The sequence below is a fragment of the Emys orbicularis genome, chromosome 7 (assembly GCF_028017835.1).
Source record: "Emys orbicularis isolate rEmyOrb1 chromosome 7, rEmyOrb1.hap1, whole genome shotgun sequence".
Taxonomy (NCBI): Eukaryota; Metazoa; Chordata; order Testudines; family Emydidae; genus Emys; species Emys orbicularis.
Genome location: NC_088689.1, coordinates 90,852,173 through 90,877,866, shown reverse-complemented (window position 1 = coordinate 90,877,866; position 25,694 = coordinate 90,852,173). Strand labels below are relative to the sequence as shown.

The following is a 25,694-nucleotide window of genomic DNA, read 5'->3' as shown; positions in this document are numbered from 1 at the left end:
GTACCCCACAGGGAGGAATTCCCAATTGCTCCTTCCTGGGTCCAAGGGGTTTTTTTGCATTTGGGTGGTGGCAATGTGTATCAAGCCAAGGTCAGAGAAAAGCTGTAACCTTGGGAGTTTAATATAAGCCTGGAGTGGCAAGTATTAATTTTTAAAATCCTTGTGGGCCTCCCACCTTCTGCACTCAAAGTGCCAGAATGGGGATTCAGCCTTGACAACAGGTATGTTTTGAATGTGACTGTGGTGCCTAATGTTGATTGTAAAGTTAGTTGGGGACACTGCTAGTCACTCCTACCTGATTGTGTCATTCCTGAGTCTGTTAACTTCAAGAGAGTGAGCAAAACTCTAGTAGATGCCCCGACACATTTCTGTGTAATTGTAAGTATCGAATTTTATGACGTACAATGCCACCCACATGTTTAAGGCATTCCAAAGATCTTTAAAACCCATTCTACAGTAATTCATGTCACTTGTACTGCACTACTACTCACTCACATGGGAGACCAAAGGAAAAAGACCATTTACAGGAGGGGGAAAATTTAGCACAAATTATTAAATGCTACTTTTCAGCTTGTCCTATGCAAAAGGCAATGGCCCATTCTTTTCTTAAAGAACTAAGACCGCCTCAGTGTGATCTACTAACAGGGGAATTGTTCGCTTTGGGCAGCACTTAATCAAAGCAGCTCACCTTGCAGAATACATACAGTTCTTAGGTTCTCAGAAACAAAGTACAGAAAAACTCAGCAATTTTAGAAGCTTTAGTGCTTTGGTTAGATGCAGGTGTTAGAAAGAACATGAGCAGGATACATAACAAGGGTAGGGACTATCTCTTCATATGGAACTGATCCAATGCCCACTGATGTCAATGGAAACACTCCCATTGCCTTAATTGTGATTTGGGTCAATCCCTGACTGAGCTGTTGATCAGCCAAATCTTGTTGTGGCAAGGGTTAAGGTTTGTGATTCCCAGATCTTTCAAGGATTGCTTTAAAATTTCCTATGTGCACACAAACTGCTTCTGAAGTAAATTCCTTTTGTCAGGATGTCTAAAGATCTGTTTAGAAAAGACAGGAGATATATACAGTCTTAGTACTTTCAGTTCACAGCAGGAACTGGCACTCAAGAATACTATTGAAAGATAGGTGGAAAGCCATATAATTTAGGTATGTCCATCATACTTTATCAATACAAAAAACATTAGCCAGTTGTTTCTAAAATTCTCAGTTTTATCACTATTTTGTTGTTCTGCTCTCTCTACATGTGGTTGAATTATTACTGAGTAATTATATGATCGCAAGCACTTTACCATGCTTGCAAATGAAAATAAAAAAATTCTATTAAAATATGGCATCATGTGACTTTTAACTTTTTTGTCCAAAACTTACATTTTTTTCCCCAAGATCAAAGGCACAACTTTCCCCATACTTCACCATGGCAACCACCCAGGCACTGTGAATTCCAATCAGAGATTACAAATAATTAAGGCTACAAGCCGGTCATGGATTCTGTGATTTTACGTGACCTCCACGACTTCAGTCTCAGGTGGTGGGGCTCCAGCTTCTGTGATTTATTGTTTATTGCCCGCATCCTGTCCATGACTTTTACTAAAAATACCCAGGCCAAAATCTTAGCCTTACATATAATGAATAGTCAAAGTGAATATTTTTTGAACTACATCTGGACTGAAATATTATTGTATGAAGTATTTGTGACATAGTTTTGAATAAATAAGAAAGGAGTACAACTCAAAGTTTGTGAATCATTCACAATCAGAAAAAGGAGCTAAATTTGCTGATTTATTAACTATCAATAGATTGCTCTACTCTAGCTAAGAGTTCAAGATGCTAACAATACCTGGAAATGGCATTTCTATGTATTATAGGCAGGTCTGGTAACACCACCTATTATTTAGGTTGCACATAACTTCCCATTATAAGACCCTGTTTTCAGTTGCTTATACCTTTGCCAGACCTTAACCATTTGGATTGAATGTTCTCACTGTCTGACTCAGGCTAAGATTTTCTGGAATGTTTCAGTCAAAACAGTTTAGACATTTCTGAGAGAGAGGCTGTGAAAATATAGTTGTTTTGCAATGTTAACAAAAATCTGGTGACTTTTTTTTGAGACGACTCCATGATTTGGAGCAGGGAGTTAAAATTTGCCAAGGTGGGGAGCCTTTGTGTCAGAAATGTGCCTTTTGCCATCTTTGTGAAAATCCACTCCAATTTAGGCAAATTATAAGATGCTGAAAAACTGAAGTTCACACATGCTCAATAGAAACTTCTTAGAGTTTAACTCCTAAAAATCGCTGAAGATTCTATCTTCACTGAGCATGCTCCATCCTGTCACATCTCCTACATGTTACTAAGGGAGGGAAAGGAATGGATTGGGACAGGAAACCTAGTGAGACTGGAACTTGAGGGGAGGGAGAGAGGGACTGTGAGTTGGGGGCTTGGGAGTCAGGGTAGCAGAGACTGCAACTCTGGCTGGGCAAGGAGATGGGCAGATGGTGGGTGTAGTGAAAAGGAGTCTGGGACTGGCTAGACAAAGTGACTGGGACTAGGAAACAGTGTGGGGTTAGGAAACAGGGATAGGAGGAGGAGGAGAGAGAGAGATCTGATAAGGAGCCAGGGTGTGTGTGGGGGGGGGGGGAACTGGGATTAGTTGGGCAAAGAGACTGCAACAAGGAACCAGGGAAAGGGGATCCTGGGACAAGGAGCAGGAGCAGGGATAGGAGAAAGACTTAGATTGAATAGGAGCCTGGGACATAGAGCCAGTAAGGACGGGGGGAAGGGAGAGGGGTAGAACGAATGACCTGAGGGAAAGACCAGAGAGGAAGGGAGAGACAGATCAGATGAGGAGCAAAGAGAAAAGCACTGGGACTGGCTAGACAAGGAGACTGGGAGTAGTGGTGGGAGAGACTGGAACTTGGATAGGGAACCCTGAGGAGGAAACTAGGACTAACTGGGCAAGCAGACTAGGATGAGAAGCCTGAGGAGTAGAGACTGGAACTGGGTAAGCAAGAAGAATGGGACTGGCATGAGGAGCCAGGGATGGGTAAGAGAAAGGACTGGGACAAGTTGGATGTGATGGAGCAAAAGGGATTAAGCTTGAGGGTAATAGGTAGAGGACTCTGTGCCCACTACATCACACTCCCCACCAGAGCCTGAAATGGAAGCCAAGAGTGCTGAATCTCACCACACCTCTGCTGTCAGCAAATCTCTGTGAAACCCACTGGCAAAGTGTCCCATCCCCGTCTAGTGCTAGTCCACATAAAGAAGTCAATCCACCATCAGTTACTTCATTAGCTCAAGGGGCAGAGGTCTTGTGGTGGATCTAAAGGTTACACCTCTCCTGATGAACCATGTTGGAGTTAACATGATGCCACATGATGGAATTTCTGCTTTTTCAGTTTGCTTTTTTAAAAACCTAGGAAATTACATATAAAAACACTATATTAAAAGAACATCAAGGTTTCAAAGTCAAGTACCCAAAAGTTAGGAAATGTCAGAATTAAGATTGCCTGTGCAACCTTAATTCAGTCCCCTTGTGCATATACTTTATGTTACTGTCGTACATTACATGACCCTATACTCGTTTTTCCACAGAACCCTGCCTCTTTCAGTGCACAGGATCGTCCTTCTCTGGGAATGAACACAGCCTATATAGTGAAGGGAAGCGTTGGACTGCCTGCTCCATTTGGGGCAGGAGTTGGAAGGTGTGAAGTGAATGAGGAGAGGGATTGCAGCAAAAGACATGATGGCCTTATGATCAAGACAATTGAATGCTGTCCTGGGAAACTGAATTCTACCCCTGCCTCTGCCTGAGTGTTCCTGTGTGATGCTAGGCAAGTCACGTAAACCCAGCTTTTCACGCGTGGTCACTAATTGTGTGTTTCTTATTTTCTGGGTGCCAACTTGAAACCTTGGGGTCTCCTTTGCAGGAGTACTGAGCGCTCACAGCTGCACCTGTAGTGATTGGGAGCTGTGCTCTGAACACATAAAGTGCTAAATAATGCTGAGTACTCAGAAGAATCAGATCATAGACAGCTCAAATTGGGCACCCAAAATCAGTAAATACTTCTGACCGTAATCTCCTGGTGCCTCAGTTCCCCATTTGTGACATGGGGATAATAACGCCCATTCATCTCACAGGGATGTTGGGAAGATAAATTCATTAGTATTTGCAGAGGACTCAGATACTATTAGGGATGAGTGCTAGAGAAAAGCCCAGAACAAAAATAATAATTCTGTCTTCAGATGCAGGGTTTGAATGCAGTAAATAAGGTTGGGGCCACACATTAAACTATGAAGATAAAACAAAATATTGAATAGTTGCTCATTATTTGAGCACTGTCCATTCTGTGCATTAAATGAGGCAGAGCTCCTCGGGAAAAAATAGTATATGATCATAGTATTAAAGACTGTATCATAATGCATACACACAAGGGGGCCCCATTAAGGTTGCATGAGCAACCTTAATTCTGCCATTTCCTAACTTCTGAGTGCTTGATTTTACAACCTTAACAATGTTCTATTAATGTAGTTTTTGTATGTTATAATAAATATAGCTAAACCCTAAAACCATGGGAAATTCACCTGCCTGATTTAAGGTCTCATTACAATTCAAAACTCAGCCCACCATCACTGAGAAGCTGGCTTAACCTTTTAGGGAAACCTACCCCCTATTTATTGTTCTCAAACGAAACCAGGCCGAGCTTTTGGTTTCAAGGCAAAACCAGATGAAGAGCTCATGTGAATCAAAACAAAAGACGGTTTTCACACAGCCTCCTGTGAACTGGACAGAAACCAGTGAGTCTGGCACAGCATACTGTTCTCCTCCAAGACATGCACAAAGGCCTAGTCCTGAGAGGCACTGAATGCCCATGGGTACTCAGCACCTCAGGATCAGGCTCAAACTTGCTAATGACTTTTCATAGGATTGTGGGGATTAGTAACAATGCAACTCCCGCCACTATTTGCACCCTGAAAGAAACAGGAAAAGCCTTTTTTTGACTTTGTGAGGAGTTTTTTTGTTTTTTTTCCCTTTTACCAAGAGTAGCTCCTTTTATTTCCCCTTGACAAAAAAGGTTTTTTCTCACTAGGCTTGACTTGGAAATGCTGAGGATGTGCCACCCCCTCCAGAGAATGACAGGCTAACAACCAGGCCTTCTTTGGCTCAGGTCTGGGTTGTTACTCAGCCAAAAAAGGAAACTATTGAGGTGGAATCAACCTCAGTACCATGGGACTTGTCAGCACAGCTCTCTTCCCAGGGCCTTTGAAGCTCTAGTTCCAGACCATGGTAACAGACAGGAACAGTGGAAATGGTACCCATAGGCTCCCTTGACTCTCCCATATGTTTGCCAGAAGATTTCCTGACTTGCTGGGATTGAGCAAGCAAACTGAATCCCCTCTCAGTTTCTGAATCTCACCCGCTCCATCCTCCCAGGCTGATCCAGTATCTCCCGTGGGCCTTTAATAACATGGCTGAGGTGACCCCCACCTCTATCACTACCTGAACCTTTACCACATAAGCATCCAACTGGATGAAGAGCGGATGCCAGAAACACCACATGTCACTACCTCAGAGATGTAAGAAAACAAGTTCTCTCTGGAGCGCCTTGACTGGGATACCTAATACTTTGAAAGAAACACCTACACTTCAAAGTAAACTTGCTCTGAACACTGGCCACCAACACCAAACAAGGAGTTAGGCTTTCAGACTTCTGCCTGCCATCTTTCACAGCCCAATGCTGGAGTTTAATGGGGATCAAGTCCCTGAATTTGGAATGAGTTGACTACCAGCTTGGAGAATGCCCATTCTGATGATGTGTAAAACATATTGCGGCATTACCAAGGCCATGGTTCACAAGGTACTTCAAAATGGTGAGAATATAAAGCCCTCCTCAAGCTCCTAAACTCTCCCAGTGTTGCAGCTCTGACCTCCTTGGTCAAAGTTACAGTGAGAAGGCTACAAATGCAGGTGAAATCTCAAAATCAATATCAGGGATGGTCACCTTTGGCCTAGCAGAAAAGGGGCAAAATATCAAAGCTCCCAGATTCAGAATAATTTCTCCACCGCTTGACCTGCTACGTCTCCAGCAGGATTACACCCTCTTGGCTATGTGAGCATAGGTAAGCAGCAATCAGTTACTGGCTCACAAGCCAAGATGTAAACTCGCACAATCCTTTGAAGTCTAATGCCACATCACAGCGTGGATCATCATCATCAGGGATTGAACCTGAGATCTGTGGTTCTAAAAGCAAAAGCCTCTACTGCCTGAGCAAAGAGACCTCGCTCTACCAGCAGGCTCATTAACCTCTCTCTGTGTCCCACCCATCACCAGAGGGGAACAGGGTGCTATACTGAGTTACACAAAGCAGATCTCCTCCACAACTGCCACCACCTTCACTATCAGAGGTAGAGAGTCTGTACCTGACAGAATGTTAGGCAGACACAGGGTTTGTGCTCAACTCTGGGAGAGGTTAACTTCATCACCGTGGGAGTCAGAGCTGCTACTGGAATGTTTCCTTCCCATTTCGCTGCAGGGTAGTTCCCTCTATCACCAATATGGTTAGATGGAGTTACTCCTGGGCTCTGAAGCAGGAGACCTGGGAATTGCCAAGGCCGTATTTGCCATTCTCAAACCCACTGAAGATTCCTATCCATTTCCAGCCTCAGAGCCCTATGCTATTTAACAAAGATCCAGGCTTCTGATATGGATGGCATGAAAAACTTAAGTGACTTTAAACTAAGGGTGTCTTCTTTGCAAAACCAGAAGCAAAGCCTTCCCCAGCACTCCCAATGATCCAAAGCACAAATACTCCCTAGGATTCTTATGCACACGGTATATTTGTTACACCTATTCAAAGCCAAGTCCAACTTGAGCCCCTGTTACTAACATCTGCTGATATTTGATGCAGCTATGTTCTGCTCTTCAATATATAGCAATTTGTGTACCCTTTATAAATACACCTCTACTCCGATATAACGTGACCTGATATAACACGAATTCGGATATAACGCGGTAAAGCAGCGCTCCGGGGGGGGCGGGGTTGCGCACTCTGGCGGATCAAACCAAGTTCGATATAACGTGGTTTCACCTATAACGCAGTAAGATTTTTTGGCTCCCGAGGACAGTGTTATAACGAGGTAGAGGTGTATTAGCTTAAATATTTTTTAGCTTAAGTATCTTAGACCCATAACAGTAACTTGAGAAATATACAGCATTATGCAAATATAAATCTCTATAACCGTAACTTTTCAAGCTGGATAATTTTTTTCTTACATAAATTCTTGTTAGTATAGAGAACAACAAAAACTTTGTGGTGAGGAGATCTACTTATCAAAGGATAGGTTTTTTAAGGATGACCATTGGAGCATCTGCCTGTGAGTTGAAAATTGTACTTATCTCTGTTTTCTTTCTCTCCCACATCTATACATTTGTCTACTTCCCCTTGCATGCTGTTCAGCGAATACATAACACCCTAATTCCTTCTCTTGGAAAATCACATGTGCTGAACACAGCTTGACATAAAGCTTGATCCGGCACCATTAAAGTTAATGGGAGTTTTCCCATTGACTTGAATGGGCATAGGATCAAACTCCAAAGGAGGGTGTGGGGGGGACACAGAAAACCTGCTTATTACCTTCTTATTGAAAAAGGTCCTGCATCTTATTAGTTATTTAAAAAGAGAGGATTGGATTGTTTAGGAGATGGTATCTGGATAAGGAATCTCTATCTTCTAAAGTTCTACTTTGAATCCAGCCTGAGTCGGTATGGACCTAAGTTCCCATCTGATAGCTACTCTACATGAGTTGGAAATGCACACGGCAAGAAAGCAGCATCATTATGAATATTATTTGACACCCTTGTTGACAGTCTATATCAGGACTGGATGATTATAGACTGAACAACCGTTATTCCAAGAGGTGGCTTCTCCAGAGCACAATGAAGCATTTGGATGAGCCAAAGTATGTTTATTATTTGTATTGCAACTGCAACTAGGAGCTCCTGACGTGGACCAGGGCATCACTGTGCTAGGTGTTGTGCAAACACAGAACAAAAAGCCAGTGATTTACCCATGCTGTAGCTGTTCAGAGCAGGACTACACCCCCCTGAGCAATCTAGACAACTCCGTTTACAAGCACAAGATAATCTAAAAAAGCAAATCAGTACTGTGTAAACAAGACCTCTGGTTAAGTTCAATTACATTTCTGTATGAGTCACAAGACACCTACCTGTACAAGTTCACTAGACTTGTAATGGATTTTCCTCTTATTAACTACTCTCTTTGCAAACTGCACTGTGATTTTGTATATATAGATCACTAGGTCATTCTATAGCCACGTAATTAAATGCCTGAGACACAAAGCACATAATGGAACTGTAATCATCTGGTCATTCTAAATCTAATCACTCAGTCCAGCCATTAGAAAATAACCACAATTCCTCGGGGTTTTTTTTTAAACAAATATATTCCTAAATTTGTTGGTTGGTTTATTTTTTACTCAGTTCCTGATCATGTCTGCTAAATTCTGAAACCATACAATGCTTCACCTACTTAAATTTTAACTAGACAAACGTCTTCCTCAGCAGGATTATAACCTATTCAGACTCCAACAGAGGAAGCTACGCCACATCAGTTTTACTTGGCCAGGGAAAACATGTAACAGTTTAATTTTATTAAGCTCTTTTGGCTAGTAAACTGTTAGCATTATCAGCAGCTTGTTTACACACCGCAACAGAGGAAATGCAGCTCTAGAGAAGTAACAAAATGTAACTGCATTGTAGATTCTTAACAGATGTGGTATGCTCACAGAAAGCATGGATGTTAATTTGGAACTGTTTATCTGATGTCACAAATCAAGTATGGATTTACTACCTTAGGGAGACTAGGTCATTAGGAACCTTCTAAAATAATATTTTAATTATGCTCTCATATATTTTGGCTTTAAAAACTTTTGAGCATACAGTTAAACTTATGTGCACCCCTTCCAATTTCATAATTGGCCTCTAACTCTCACCTAAAGCCACAGACCCAAATCTCTCCAAACTTCAGAATATTCAAAATCCATTGTGACTCAGGTCCACGTTAAGATGTATTATCATATTTGTCTTCATGTTTAGGAGGCAAAGAACAGAATAACAGTGTCTGCATTTCTGTCCTATTAGCAAGGGAGCACTGTTTTAAGGCAGTCCAAAGCAGGGCATTTCATAACAAAATGTAACCGCAAGGATATAAGCCACAAATCTGTTTTAAGGCCTTTTATACTGATATAACTAAACTTGCCAATTTGCATTGATAATTGAGTGACCCATTGTGCATTGCTGAACTTTGAAATTAATGAGCAAGCAAATAAGCACAATGGGAAAACAAGGCTAATGCATCACAAATCATACTTTATTCATTTACTATGATAATTGTACAACAGTTTACTTTTAATTATCCTACACTACTAGTAAATGTACCATAATGCTGTTTGTAAAAATAATGAAGTCAAGACTTCTCCCCACTACTCTACTATGAAATCTTTCCTGAGAAGTGGGGAGGCGGCTGTATTTTGACATAAGGTATAAAATAGATGGATTAGTGAGATTCTAGTAGAAAAGACTACTCATCTTTTCTTAAATAAACTCTTGTAAGCATGGAGAATTACTCAAAAACTGTGGCAAGGAGATCTAATGATCAAAGGATAGTTTTGAAGGATGGTCACTGTATCCCTGGTCAGGGTGTCCATCAGATGAACCGTCCTTTCACATCTGGCTGGTATTATTTCCCCTAACCAACCACTGACTAGCCTCCTGTATGTACCATCCTCCTGTATGTATGCTCCAAGCCTCCTCTCTCAGCCTGCAACACTTCTCATTTTCACATTCCACCTGCCTTGACAATAAGTAGGGGGCAGGTGTATCTGTACTGACGTGAATGTGGTACTTCAAGTGCAGTAGTCATATACAGCAATTGAAATGAACCTCTACAACAAATACCACATACTTAGACAATAGCCCCTGCCATGGAAAGCTCAGATAATTCACTAAGGTGTGGCTAATTGAGCCCAAGCTAAAGACAATGGCACATGCTGACATGCAAGTAAATTATGTCAATGCAGAGCTCTCTGTAGCGAGGCGGTTTGGCTCCCCACCACCCCGGAGGGGGACAAGCATCCCTGGACACCAAAGTGGGCAGAGCCAGCAAACCCTGCGCCTGCCCCTCAGAGGTCAAGGCGCGGGACAGGAAGTATAAAAGCCCAGAGCTCACTTGAAGCTCGGCCACCGGAGAGACCAGATGCCTGTGGTGTAGCTCCCAGCGGGGAGACCACAGCGATCAGTGGCCGAACTGAGGACTGGCCCAACCAGCCAATGCCCAGAGACGCTAGCTCAAACCCAGAAACGCTACCAAGCCTTCCGCTCACGCATTACCCTGAGGAACTGCCAGGCCTACCGTTCGCCAGTTACCCCGAGGAGCTGCCAAACCAACCGCTCGCCAGCTACCCCGAGGAGCCCATGGTGTGTGACCCCGTGGAGGACGCCATCCGGACCCAGGTACCTCTAGAGGGGGAGGAAGGAAGTAGCCTGGGGACAGCCGACCCGAGTCTGGCTGCAACACTGCCAAAGCCAATGTCAGTGTGTTGCAGTCAGGATCCCCACTGACACAGCAGCGGGTCTTCTGCTGCTGCTAGGGCCCCGGGCTGGGACGCAGTGGAGTGGGTGGGCCTGCATCTCCCCTGCCACCCAACTCTTGAGTGGCAGTCTCCCCCTTTCCCCAGCTATTCAGAGCCAGGGGGTTTGCTATTGAACCTGTTTGCTCAGCCCCTGCCTGAGGGCCTGAGCTACTGACTGTTTGTTGCCCCGCCCTGACCCAGGGCCTGGGCTTGCTAATATTGAACTGTTTGCTCTGCCCCTGCCTGAGGCCCTGAGCTACTGACTGTTTGTTGCCCGCCTGACCCAGGGCCAGGGCTTGCTACTATTGAACTGTTTGCTCAGCCCCGGCCAGAGGGCCGGAGCTGCGGACTGTTTCCCGCACAGCCAAACTAATTCCCCGACACACCTGACTAAAGTAGCGAGGCAGTCTGGCTCCCCACCGCTCCGGAGGGGGACGAGCCCGGCCGAACTGCTCTACACGCGGTGGAGAATGCAGGCACTGATCCCCAATCCTTGTGAGAAGGGATCTGCGGTGGAGCGTGCCCGAGCAACCATGGATATGGACAAGCTTATTAAGTTCTTAGCCGAAAGCCAACAGCAGCAGCAGGCCACCCAGCTCCAGCTGCAGCAGCAGCTGGTCCAGCAACTCGGGACCCAACAGCAACAGCTGATTTTGGAGCTGGGACGCCAGAACCAGGACCACCAGCAGCAATGCCTGCAGCAGTTGGCGACCTTGCTGCCCCGTCCTGCGGAGCCCCAGCCTGCGGGTGCCACTGGGCCCCCCAGCCTAGCCCCTCCCATCCAGTTCACAAAGATGGGCCCCAACGACAACCCAGAAGCTTTTCTGGTAACTTTTGAAAGGGTAGCGTTAGTCGCAGGCTGGGCCCAAGACCAATGGGCTACTATTTTGGCCCCATATCTGACCGGGACCGCCCAAACTGTATATCCGGGTCTGTCCACAGACACAGCTCGGGACTACACCCACGTAAAGACGGCAAACTTAGATGCCTTGGACGTTAACCCGGAGACCTTCCGACAGCGGTTCCGGAGCTTGGTCTATCCTTCGGGGGCCCAACCCCGGACGGTAGCCCAAGAGTTGAGGGAAGCCTGCAAGCGGTGGCTACAACCCGAAAGGCGAACCCCGGATGAGCTCATTGAACAAATTATTCTGGAGCAATTTGTCCACATACTCCTATCGCGAGGGAGGGCCTGGGTCCTCCGCCATCGGCCTACGACCTTAACTGCTGCCATCATCCTGATGGAGGATTTCCTCGCTGCCGAAGCACCAGTGGGACCGGAGCGCCCTAACCCAGAGAAAAGGGAGGCCACCCGGAGCGAACCTCGAAATCCGTCACGGGGTCCGGAGCCCCGACCCCAACCTGCCGAGGTCCCGATTCGACAAGCCCCGGCACCTCAACCATATGCCCCAGGGACCAACCGAAGCCCTCCCAGGGGCCAGGCAAGAACACTCTCCCGGCCTGGGCGCTCGGATATCGGACCCTGTTTTTCCTGTGGGAAATATGGCCATTTACAGCGAGACTGCACCGAGATGGATTGCAGTTTCGGGCAGGTCTGCTCGGGAGAAGCCCGCGCCCAACGCTCACAAGCCGCCAAGATTACGGTGCTAGTGGTTGTCGGGGATTGCCCAACCTTGGCCCTAATTGACTCAGGCTGCGGCCAGACGCTGGTTTGCCAAAGCCTAGGCCTCCAGGCTGACCCACGCCTGGGGACGATCCATCTACAATGCATCCATGGCGACGTATGACCCTACCCCAGTGTCCAAGTCCGACTGACCGTGGATGGGGTCACGCGATCGATGGTGGTCGGCCTGGCTCCTCGGCTCGCCTACCTGGTGATCCTGGGGTGGGACTGGCCAGACTTCCCGGAAGTCCTCCGCTCCAATGCCGACGAGAGGCCCACAACTACCCCAGTACTGGAAGGGAGCCTCCCTGAGACCCAGTCGGGGGGGGAGAGGCGCCAGACCCCAGTGGACTGGAAGAAGAGCCCTAGGACTCCCCTCCAGAAGCTGCTGCTGAACCCCTGCTTCACACTGACTTTTGTCGTGACCAAAGGGCAGATCCCACCCTCAGTCACGCTTATGAGCAACTAGCCACGGTCGATGGGGCCGTAATTGACCCGCACCGGGCGAAGCAGTGGCCACACTTCCAACTGCAACAGGATCGGCTATATCGGGTCGAACGGGACCCACGCACTGGAGAACCCCAGAACCAACTACTCGTGCCTCGATGTCACTGGTGGGCAGTAATGAAACTCGCCCATGACATCCCTGCTGCCAGGCACTTGGGCCACGAGAAGACTCTAGCCCGGATACTGACACACTTCTTCTGGCCCTGTGTGAATCAGGAAGTAAGGAACTATTGTAACTCCTGCCCAGAGTGTCAGCTAGACACCCCCACGGACACTCAAGACCCCGTTGGTCCCCATGCCCATAGTCAAAACGCCCTTTGAACATGTGGCCATGGACCTGGTGGGGCCCATCCCGAAAAGCACCACGGGATTTCAGTATGTGTTGGTCCTAGTAGATTATGCTACCCATTTCCCAGAGGCAATGCCGCTGCGGAGTATCACCGCCTGAACCATCGCGGGCGAGCTCATGAAGGCTTTGCTCATGTAGGCCTGCCCCAGGAGATTCTCACGGACCAGGGCACCAACTTTACCTCCCAACTGCTGCAGCAGGTGTGTAGGCTCCTGGGGATCAAGCAGTTGCGCACCTCTATCTACCATCCACAAACCGACGGTTTGGCTGAACAGTTTAACCGTACTCTAAAAGACATGTTGTGCAAATTCCCCCCAGAAGAACTACGCCAATGGGACCAGCTACTCCCGCCTTTGCTTCTGGCGATCTGGGAGGTGCCCCAGGCCTCTACGAAGTTTTCCCCTTTTGAGTTGTTGTATAGCCGCCGCCCACGGGGGTTGCTTGACCTGATGCGTAAAAACTGGGAACAAGCTCCATCACCAACCCGGGGCCTCTTGAAGTATGTCCTCCAGCTCCAGGAACACCTCACTCAGGCCGAGGTGCTCGCCCGGGAAAACTTAAGGGCTCAAGCACGAACCTATAACCGAGATATGCAGAGCCGCGACTTTAAACCTGGGGACTGGGTCCTGCTTCTCCTGCCCTCGAGCGAGTCCAAGCTACTGGCCCGCTGGCAGGGCCCCTACGAGGTGGTCCGGAAGGTGGGGCCCGTCACCTATGAGGTCAACCAACCGGACCGACGTAAGAAAACCCAGCGGTACCATGTCAACCTCCTGAAGCCCTGGCGGGAGTGCGAGGGCTTATTAATTAACCCTTACCCGCCGGAGGCAGAACTGGGCCCCCATGCCACCCTAACCCAAGACACCGGGGGCCCCAGCTCGCGGAGACCCTCACAGCCGAACAATGCAAGCAAGCCCGATGCCTCCTGCAGGCCTTCCCATGAACCTTCACCAGCCAGCCGGGTTACAGAACCCTGGTTTATCATACCATTCAGACAGAACCTGGGGTAGTGATCCAAGAAATGACCAGGCCCTTGCCGCACTGCATGCAGCAGATCGTCGAGGAAGAGGTACAAGCCATGCTAGAGCTAGGCGTAATTGAACCCTCACAGAGCGAATGGCTTAGTCCGATAGTGCTAGTACCCAACCCGATGGGACGTGGCGCTTCTGCATCGACTTCCGACGCGTCAATGCCATTTCCAGTTTTGACGCATATCCTATGCCACGCGTAGATGAGCTGCTTGGCCGGTTAGGGGAGGCTCGTTTCCTCACCACACTTGACCTCAGCAAGGGCTACTGGCAGATCCCCCTTGACCCCGCTTCAAGGGAGAAGACCGCGTTTGCCACCCCAACAGGTCTGTTCCAATTCACCCGGATGCCCTTTGGCCTCCATGGGGCCCAGCCACGTTTCAGTGGCCGATGGACCGTGTCCTCCAACCCCATTGAGACTATGCAGCTGCCTACCTGGACGATGTGGTCATCTACAGCCGCCACTGGGAGGATCATTTGGTGCGGGTAGCGGCAGTCCTGAGATCCCTGTGGGCCGCCGGGTTGACAGACCACCCAAAAAAATGCCGCATTGGATGGCAAGAGACTACTTATCTGGGCTACATCATAGGGAACGGACAAGTGAAGCCGCTCGTGGGAAAAGTCCAGGCCCTGGCGGCCTGCCCGCTTCCCACCACAAAGCATCAGGTGCGACAGTTCTTGGGCCTCACCGGCTATTATCAGCGTTTCAGTCCCCATTTTGCGTCGATCGTTGGTCCTTTGACCGGCCTTTTAACCAAGGACAGCCCTCGACGTGTGGTTTGGACCCCGGAATGCGAAGACACCTTTCAGGAACTCAAAAAGAGTCTCTGCTGGGAACCGGTCCTCTACAGCCCAAATTTCAACCGAGACGTCATCCTCCAAACGGATGCCTCGGAGGTAGGACTGGGCGCCGTCCTGTCCCAAGAGATAGATGGGGAAGACCATCCGGTCTTATATATCAGATGGAAATTGTTTCCGCGGGAGAAGAACTACGCTGTCGTGGAGAAGGAGGCCTTGGCAGTGAAATGGGCTTGTGATGCCCTACATTACTACCTTCTTGGAGCCTCATTCACCCTAGTCACCGACCACGCCCCACTTCAGTGGATGAATAAAATGAAAGACAATAATATGAGAATACAGCGGTGGTCCCTGGCGCTCCAGCCCTATGCCTTTATGGTTTGCCATAGGGCAGGCAAAGACCACGCTAATGCTGACTTCCTGTCCCACCTGGGAGGTATGCAAGAGTCTGGCTCCCTGCCGCCCCCAAGGGGGACGAGCATCCCTGGACACCAAAGTGGGCAGAGCCAGCAAACCGTGCGCCCGCCCCTCAGAGGTCAAGGCGCAGGACAGGAAGTATAAAAGCCCAGAGCTCTCTTGAAGCTCAGCCACCGGAGAGACCAGACGCCTGTGGTGTAGCTCCCAGCGGGGAGACCACGGCGATCAGTGGCCGAACTGAGGACTGGCCCAACCAGCCAATGCCCAGAGACGCTAGCCCAAACCCAGAGACGCTACCAAGCCTTCCGCTCACGCATTACCCTGAGGGACTGCCAGGCCTACCGTTCGCCAGTTACCCCGAGGAGCTGCCAAACCAACCGCTCGCCAGCTACCCCGAGGAGCCCATGGTGTGTGACCCCGTGGAGGACGCCATCTGGACCCAGGTACCTCTAGAGGGGCAGGAAGGAAGTAGCCTGGGGACAGCCGACCCGAGTCTGGCTGCAACACTGCCAAAGCCAATGTCAGTGTGTTGCAGTCAGGATCCCCACTGACACAGCAGCGGGTCTTCTGCTGCTGCTAGGGCCCTGGGCTGGGACGCAGTGGAGTGGGTGGGCCTGCATCCCCCCTGCCACCCACCTTGCGGGTGGCAGTCTCCCCCTCTCCCCAGCTATTCAGAGCCAGGAGCCTGGGGATTTGCTATTGAACCTGTTTGCTCAGCCCCCACCTGAGGGCCTGAGCTACTGACTGTTTGTTGCCCCGCCCTGACCCAGGGCCTGGGCTTGCTAATATTGAACTGTTTGCTCAGCCCCCGCCTGAGGGCCTGAGCTACTGACTGTTTGTTGCCCGCCCTGACCCAGGGCCTGGGCTTGCTAATATTGAACTGTTTGCTCTGCCCCTGCCTGAGGCCCTGAGCTACTGACTGTTTGTTCCCCCACCCTGATCCAGGGCCTGGGCCTGCTAACATTGAACCTGTTTGCTCAGCCCCTGCCTGAGGGCCTGAGCTTCTGACTGTTTGTTGCCCGCCCTGACTCAGGGCCAGTGCTTGCTACTATTGAACTGTTTGCTCAGCCTCGGCCAGAGGGCCGGAGCTGTGGACTGTTTCCCGCACAGCCAAGCTAATTCCCCGACACACCTGACTAAAGTAGCGAGGCGGTCTGGCTCCCCGCCGCCCCAGAGGGGGACGAGCCCGGCCGAACCGCTCTACACTCTCCCTTGGGAGCTGGTCCTAATACATGGCCTAACTGATATTTCCCATGTCTAAGTGCTGTGATTAAGACTCCATACATTGAACAGCTTCAGAATAAGGTCCTGTCTGCAGATTACTGTGATTAGAACATGGCATTAAAATACTTAGTAATGTTAAATAGTGACATTGTTTTAAACACAATGCTCTCAATCTTTGCAAGTCCTAATGTACACTGTATCTTCCACAGAACTAATGTACAGTTATATATACATTTCGTAAAATTAATCATTACTGAAAAATAATCAATTTAATACAATTCAAAGTAAAAAAATCACTAAAAAAAGCCTTCAGTTTGTCAATAGATATTAACTATCACTATGTTAACTAGTGAATCAAAATCATGGAGATACTAGACGGTCAAACCATTCCTATTATTATTAGGGATGAGTAAATAATCATAAGACTCTTCATTGTAAAATAATGAAAGACAATAGCTAAAAATACCAATTGTCATGCCAGCTTCCTAGAGATCCCCTGACCTGCTTACTTAATGCTCCAGTAAAGTATCAGCATTTTAAATAGAGCCACACATTATTTTATTTTTGATTGTTATCAGCTAGATTCTGTACTGCACATTACTGGAAAAATGTGAAGATTCGTCCCATGAAATTGTGATATAGTAAAACAGGGTACTGGTACTTTCCCTGGCAACGGGAAAGCTTTTACACCAAGTACCTACACAAGAGAAGCACCAAAAAGAGGATAGATATTTAGAAATTCAAACATCCTCCCTAGCATACTCAGAGGAGGAAGGCTCTCTAGCTGGCAAGACAGAATCTCTAGCCAGGTTCTTAGAATGTTAACCAGATCCTGAACAAGTAATGTATAATGTAGTATGTTAACAGATTATTGCAACTTTGCCTTTATGAAAAGCTTGTTGCAGTTATCTCAAATAATGTAAACTGTGCATCTCTTAAAAGAAAAAGATGCACTGAAGAACTAGATAACAAATATTTTAAATCACCCGCTCTCTCCCCATCTTCTAGCAAATATGGATTTGATACTACTCTCTCTAAAGTCAGTGGCAAAACTTCCATGCACCGTAGAGGCACAGGATTGAGCCCTATGTCAAAAGAATGTCTCCACAGGAAACAGAAAATGTTATTCACAGAACAGAAAGTCTCCTTTCTATTATCCTATAACAGGTTAAACTCTGACTTTCTTGCTATATGTGAGAACAGTTTCCAGTTGAGCTTTTCACATTGCTAAGGGCTGCAGGCAGGCGTGCTGGAACAATTTGTATTGTGGGGTGCTGAGAGACATTGAATCAAACTGTAAACCCTGTATATAATGGCAACCACTTCAAACCAGGGGATGCTGCCACACCCCCAGCAACACCACCTATGGCTGCAGGAGTCCGACTTAGCTGTGCATGGTCAAAAATACTGGAAGCTAATCATACTTGAATTGAAAGGAAAGTTTATGTACACTTACTCCCAGAATTCCATGACTGGAGACGTGGCATTTTGTAAAGAAAGTTGACTGCAGTTGCTCATATTAAGTTTCTGAAATTCCACACAGTTTTCTATAAAAGAACAAAAAAAAAATGGCTATGATATCTGCAATACACTTGTCTGCTTAGAGTATGTTCATCATGTAATGCCACCAGTCTAACTGAACTGACAAAGGCTTTCCACGCATTTGAAAATAGTATGGAATTGTCAGTTCTGTTACAGTGTACTTTGATCGTCGAGTCACACAGACTCATCCCAGGAAGATATTCCTGCACAGCATGTTACATTCACCTACAGTACTTTTTGAATGAGAAGCTACAATTGCAAGAGCCAATGCAGTGTTGGAGGCAGAAGAAAGAAGCTTTGAACTGGTGTGATTGCTAGAGAGTTAAAACATACAGCCCGCGCCAACTGGCTAACTAAGGTTCAATTCCCAATGCCAACAGTTGGCTCAGGAATCACTTTCTGCCAGCAACGTATCCACTGGCCATAATATGGCAAGTGAGAAAGTTACTCTCTGGTGTGCTCTTAGGGGGAAAAAAGATGACAAGATCAAAGCAGCTCAGCATTATTGAGCTGACACATACTATTCGAACAATGATCAGTACTGGCTAGGTGTCACTGATGGAGGTGAAAAAGGACACTGAAGCCTACCACCACCACCAGGCCTGATCCTGGATTCTTAACACATCCAAATGGACTTCTGAGAGTGTTTTAGGTGTGCATGGAATGCAGGATTGGGCCCAATGGGAGTGAGTCAAAGCCATAAAGCCACAGTAGGGAGTGAGGATGGGGTGAGGGCAAACAGTAATATAAGGAGTGGAAGGGGGAAAAAAATCAATTGCATGAAAACTACAACCAATACACAGTACTAGAGGATGAAAGTATTAGTGGGCATTCAGTTCCACAAACCATTATGATCTTCCTTTCAAGTGAAATACAGTACTTAAACATTCAGATTGATAAAGGAATAACCATGTTAGGACAAACCTTCCAAATACAGGGCCCTATCCTGCAAACCCTCACTCACACAACACAATCAAACAAACAGTCTTATTTGTGCAGTTAAGGGTTTGCAGGAGTGGGCCCAGGTACAGTCAGAAAAATACAATACAACAAAGTTATAGATTTCGGAATAAAAAGTTCAGATACAAAGATCCTTACTCAATTTTTCCCTCAGCATTTAAGCAGGCAAGACACACACTGGTTTCACAGGGAGTTTGTCTGAAGAAGGATTGATGAAAAACTGAGCGCCATATTGTGCCATCAGTTTTTAAGCTGAACTCCCTGAGTGTAAAAAAGTGAAAGTACGATACGGTCCTGAGTGGCGATCCCAGGATTTAGCCCATAGCATCTTTCAGAATTAAGAAAAGCCTAGGGCTTCTGATCCTGTACAGTATCATTACATTTGACAAGAACAAATGTCTATACAATGCCAAGAAAAAAACAACACACCACAAAAGCATGAGCAAGATTCTACACCAGGACTCTTCAGTAAACGCTGGTAAATATTGTGGGCCAAATTCTCTGCTGATGTGATTTTCACATTTCCATTGATTTCAATGGAACTAAGCCAATTTCTACCAGCAAAAAATTTGGCCCCTACAGTTTAATTTACCAATCAATTACTTTTAAGTATTTCTATAGTTATTAAGTTTGCCGGGGACATACCTGTATTCCATTCATGGCCACAAGTGGCCCAAGGGAGCTCTGTGGTAAAGCAGTTAAATAGATAGAAGATAGCCCATGCTAAAATGATGATGTAATAAATATTTAAATGTGCTTCAATAACTTGGGTAGCATATCCAATACCTGGAGAAAAAAATACAGAAAAGAAACTAATTACAGAAACCGTTTGCTTTTCAAACCAAGACCATATTTTTTTCTGCATTTTGCTTAACATTATTTTTGCTGAAACATATAATGCATTAAAAAAAATAGAACAAAGAACTGGTTGTTACCTTCAAACAGCGGGCAAACTTTTCTCCAACATGTAATACCTCCTTCACTAGTAAACTGTCCCAGGGCGGTCTCCAGGAAAAATACTGGTATTCCACAGCAAATAAAGAAAATCACATATGGAATGAGGAAAGCACCTACAAGCAAACATCAATGGGGAGCTGGTTAGAAAAAACAAGGATCCTTTTCTTTAAAGTGAAAAATGTGCTTTTCTTAACAAAGGAAGGATCCTACAAACCCTTACTCCTTTGAGTAGTACCACTGAAGCCAATGGAGGAAGCACAACTCATGGGAGAAAGGGTCAGGTCCTAAATTCTGAAAATTAATTTCTATGGGTCGGTCTATTCACTTTACTCCTACAGTATTGTCTAGAGGACAAGACACCTGCATCCAATTTCCAGCTTAACCTCACACTTCTTGCATGATCATGGGCAAGTCACTTATCCACCTTGTGCCTCAGTTCTCCATCTGTAAAATGGGAATAATACTTCCCTGCCTCACAGGGGTATTGTGAAGATAAAATCCATTAAGAATTGTGAGGCACTGGGTACTATGATGGTGAGGATCATATAGATAGACAGAGAACCAATGGGACTATTTACAGGATTTAGCCTTTGATCAGAAGAAGATATACACCAGAAATTAAAAATTTTAACTTCACACACTAGGAAAATAACAAAGCATCCATGCTCTTTCTGAGCTTCCCACAGGAAAGATTAAATACAAAATATGTAGTATATAAGTGCAGTCCAGTGCCAAAGAGTTGCACAGTAGCAAATGCCATTCCTTCCTTTATTGACTAAGGTATAGCGGAAATAGTACATTACTGTAATTTAAACTTTGGAAACAAACACTCCTTTAATACTTAATCATATTGTAAAATATTTACATTCAACACCTGCAAACATGGAGGGATAAATATTATCAGAATGGGTTATACATTAACAGAGGTGAGAAAGGATAACTGTGTTAGATCAAATTCTCATCTCGATTGCATTTGGTCCAATCCCCATGGATTTTATTGAGAAAAACAAGATGAAGCCTTTTCACTGCAAAGAGAACAAGTGAGAAGAGAAGAGAAGACAGAAAAAGAGCTCCATCCAGCACACTACTCTGCTAATGAGTCCAGAGGTGAGTTATAGCACACACAGACTACAGGTTTAGATCCAAGCAAGGGAAGAAGGAAATACATTTGGAGGAGGAAGGGATACCAAAGATGGCTAATAAACACAGTGATGGATCAGACGATTCATGCTCAAACCAGGTGAACTAATACTCATAAAGGACCTAATTTTCTGCCACTTTTACTCACATGGTGTAGTGCTTGTGAAAAGTTCCATTGACTTCTGGAGGGCTACTGGCAGAATAAGGCACTACTCACCATGAGTTAGGATGGCAGAATCCAGGTCTCAATGTATTGCCTGCAGTTCCTGAACATACAACCCTGGCATACTTTAATTAGAGCTTCATTTAAGACTAAATTAAATAATTAAACCGGCACGAGGTCCATTTCAAAGTGACAAAGTTAAATTCACAGTCGCATTCCCTTTTTCTCTTCAGTATGTATTTTAAAATATTGCCACCCACAGTACACACTACTCCACCTCTCCTACACACTGCAGAGCTTTAGCGGCAATGGCATCTCCCTCAACCAGCTCTCTGAAAATGCAAGTATCTTTACTGACTGGCCTTTTTAGACTGTATCTCCAATAATATGCATTTACTTTCTGAATCTTCACAACCAACCAAATGTTTCTGAACTTTGTTTCAGGACAACTTTTTAGTTGTATAAATAACCAGTGATTCTGTGTTTTAATCATAAAAAAAAAAAAAGCAGAGGACATTGCAATGTTGAATTATGTTTCGCTCACTTGGATCTAGAACAGGAGATAAAACAAAGTATGCCTGCTTTTCAGAAGTATAGCATGGCATCATGTGGACCTGCAACTTCAGTCTGCAGACCCGTAACTAAAGAGAGGTCTCTTCAGGGACCACTTCCTCTACCAACCTTTCTAATGCATGGTTTCTCCAAATACTTAATTCTGCAGATCCCTCCAGTAAAACTTCCACAGTTTGAGAATTGCTGGTCTAGGTCAAATCCTGCTTGGTGTACTCAAATGCATAGTCCTGATGACTTTAGCATAAGTACCTGTTTAAGTCAGGAGTGTGAGATCTGACTCTCTGGGACTGATTCTCCTCTCACTTACACCAATTTTATGCTGATCTGACTCCACTGACTTCAACAGATTTACACAAGTGTAACTGAGAGGAGAACCACGCTTTCTACTTTCCACATAAACAATCAGTCAGCCAACTAAACAATAACTGATCTAAAATTATAAAAGGCAATTTATCTTACTGGACAATCAACTATCACCAATAAGCCACATTCCCATGCTCATAAACAAACTGAGATAATTAAAACTGCTCTTTCACAAATCCTGATCTGCATTTTACAGATAGATGCAGAAACTCTATGTATAAAACAAGCCAAATTTTGATCTCAGGTCCAGCATCACACCTATGCTCAGTGGGGTTGCACAAAGAGCTGAGAGCAGATTGGGTGAAATCCTGGCCCCACTGAAGGTAACAAAATATTGCCATTGGCATCAATGGTGCCAGGATTTTGTCAATTTTTTTTCATTACATTCTGTCTTTAGGATGCTGGAGTTTGTTGTTTATTTTAAATGTGTTTCCATCTAATTACACAGCAAACATGACTGAAGTATTTTCAATGTGAAGCTAACATTGGTGAAAATGGCAATTTCACATTTTGACTAGCTAGAATATGTAGATATACTACACGTGTAACTAACAAGTATATAAAGGGTACCACGGGAATAAGGGTGTGTTCAAAATGTTATTTCTCAAAGTTTTCTTCTACCTTCTCAGAAAAACCCTTGGGACAATTCTTACAAATTAGCATCAAATATGTTCTGCATTTCATGTCCAGATTGTTATCTTTATATAATAAAAGCACTACTAGAAATCAACATGCACCATCTTAAGAATAGCAGAGTTCTTTTTTATCTCATTTTTGCCAAAGTGCAGGAATAAAAGGAACTAAAGCCAAATTACAAAGCAAACACACCTACTACTGCACAGTAGTTTTTAGAAATGTACCAAACAAAAATGGGTCAGGATTATCCCTGGTGTTACTCAGTGGAGTGACAATGGAGATAAATTTGGCATTGTTGGCAGAGAAAACCTACTGATGAATAGGTCTTTTTATGCATGTGTACATCTCAGCTACCAAGCACATTGCTTTCTTCCTAAGCTATCTGCTTTTACTACTGTTTTAGGCCTGAATTGGAAGAGTGTCTGTATCCAGCTGACCATATTCCTAAACTACTTTTTATTTTGATTAATCATTTTTCCACTGGTAGTGTTTATTCATAACTGTATTATATCCTGTGTGTTTCATACAAGCTATAAATAATACCTAAAATATGTGATGTTGTTGCATAACCTGAACTTGTGCTTTTCTCCCTTAAGTAACATTCTTTTATTGTGTTCCACAACTTCGTGTATCTAATGTTATTTCTAATATTTAATAAAGTGACTAGTATCCTTTCTGCAGCTAACAAATCCAACCTCCTTTTCTACCCTATCTGGGGAGAAAATAAGCAAACAAAGTTGGTTGCAATTGATTTAAAGGGACTCTGATTTAACAGAGAACAAACCAATGATGCGGGTATGATAAGAAAACAATCCTCCTAAAAGTTTAGTCCTTGATTGCCATGTAGCCATTAAACCATTATAAAAAAAACCATTTGTACTTTGCAAAGTACCTTGTTTTGGAAAATGCACAATTACTTTATATTGTAGCTGTTCCTAATAGGATTGGTTTTTTCTTCTCGTTTACTTTAGTTTTTGAGAGCATAAGCATGTGTATATGTTTACATGCACAAAAACATACAGTATATAGTCCCATTTTAATAGTGTACCAGTCTGTTTTTCATGAGATGTTTGTACTAAAATGGGACCATATGGGTGAAAATAGTTTTGAGTCACATAGGCCATTTTTGTACAATGTGGTTTCCACTTAATTTCACAAGATTTTGTAAGTGCATTACTGTCTTCACAAAAACATGACATTTCTCAGATGCAAAAAACTTGCAAAAGGAAAGCGCAAAACATTTTGCAAAAAAATAAGTAAAATGTTCCATAATTTTACACAGCCACACAATGCTTAATGCTTCCATAGCAGCGTGAGCCCTGAAGTCCTCTTACAAACACCCATTTTTTTACAACCAATGCAAGAAGTCACCGCAAAGCATTTGTTTACTGTTTATTTACCATGTGTTTATGGTGAGCTGTGAATCTATATGTGATGCCATCTTACCTCCTCCATTCTTGTAGCAAAGATATGGGAATCTCCACACATTTCCCAACCCAATAATCTCCCCTGCCACAGAAAGCACAAATTCAACCTTATTGTTCCAGTGGCCTCTTTCGTGCACTTTCTTATCGTTGCTGTGGACCAGGTTGGTACTTGAGGCTTCAGGGTCCAAAGCATCTTCTGGCTTGCCATTAATTATGGGAATAGTCTTTTCAGCGGTCATGACTCTGTCCAGCCTGGGGGGGAAAGGATAAGAAAAGTATGGATTTTTAAATCACTTTCACACAACAACAAACGACCACTCACAAATCCCTCATCTGATCTTTGTCTTTGCATGTCCTATGACATACAGGGATTTGCTAGAAGGTGCTAAAAGTGAAGGCGATGTCAACTTTGCTAGATCAGACAAGTTAACCCCACCCCAAAAAAGGTGGGTGGTGTGTGATCATTTAGGTGCAGTAAGGAGAATTAAAGACTCCCAAACGGCCACCTTTCAGAAATCCCTCCCCTTGCTAGGATCCCAGCTCTGATAACCTCTCAGCCATCACAGAGATCAGCCCAAGCACATCTGACCTGCAGCCTCATACACCTTCCAGTTCAACACAGATACAAGGGGGAAGGGGATGAAAGGCTCCTGGGCTCCCCGGAAGAGCAGGCGCCCCCACTACTCACCCAGGGCTCTGCCTGTGCTGATGAGAGAGGGGCAGGGTCGCTGGATCTCGGCTGGGCTCTGAGCGGATCCCCGTGGGCTGCCACTGTCCGCCCTGTTGCACTGGAGCCGAGAAGCTGCAAGCGCCCGGCGGCGGCGCAGGCAGGGGACGGAGGGTGCAAGGAGGAGGACAGACAGGGGAGCCTTATCCTCTCTCTGTCAGCTGCTGCCCGGCTCCCCGGCTGCAGGGGATGGGACGCTCCCTGCTACCCACGCGGCGGAGGAGAATTTGCAACTGCTCAGCCTTTCCCGGAGCGATGGTATAACACCCGCCTCCCCCCTCCACCCAGCGCCGTCTGCCCACCGCCTCCTCCGCCCTGCATCGCATCTGGAGCATCTCCAGCCCGCTCGCTACCTCGCCCCCTGCCACTGACCATCAGCCCACCTCCCCTTTCCAGCTGCGTGTGTCGGGGAGGGGGGGGGGGGGGCGAGCTCTCCAGGCAAGGCAGGCAGCCTGCACCCAGCCCCAAGGAGCACCCGGGGAGAAGGGGAAGGGGGGCTCACTGCACCAGCTTCCAGCTGTGCTTGTCAGGAGAGAATGGGGTGTTGCTGGCAGCAGTTGGAAGAGCTGGAGCTCCCAGCCAAACCCAGTTCTGGAAGGG

General features: G+C 45.7%; 1 protein-coding gene across 1 annotated transcript in view; it reads right to left on the bottom strand.

Moving 5' to 3' along the window:
* SLC6A11 (solute carrier family 6 member 11) overlaps positions 1-24,606 on the bottom strand; it is a 184,365-nt gene extending 159,759 nt beyond the window's left edge. Inside the window, exons 1-4 of the mRNA XM_065407123.1 lie at positions 24,387-24,606; positions 20,044-20,178; positions 19,754-19,894; positions 18,063-18,153 (exon numbers count right to left, since the gene is read on the bottom strand). Coding sequence (XP_065263195.1) covers positions 18,063-18,153; positions 19,754-19,894; positions 20,044-20,178; positions 24,387-24,606 — 587 coding nt within the window. The remainder of the gene's footprint in view (positions 1-18,062; positions 18,154-19,753; positions 19,895-20,043; positions 20,179-24,386) is intronic.
* Positions 24,607-25,694: the final 1,088 nt, after the last annotated feature.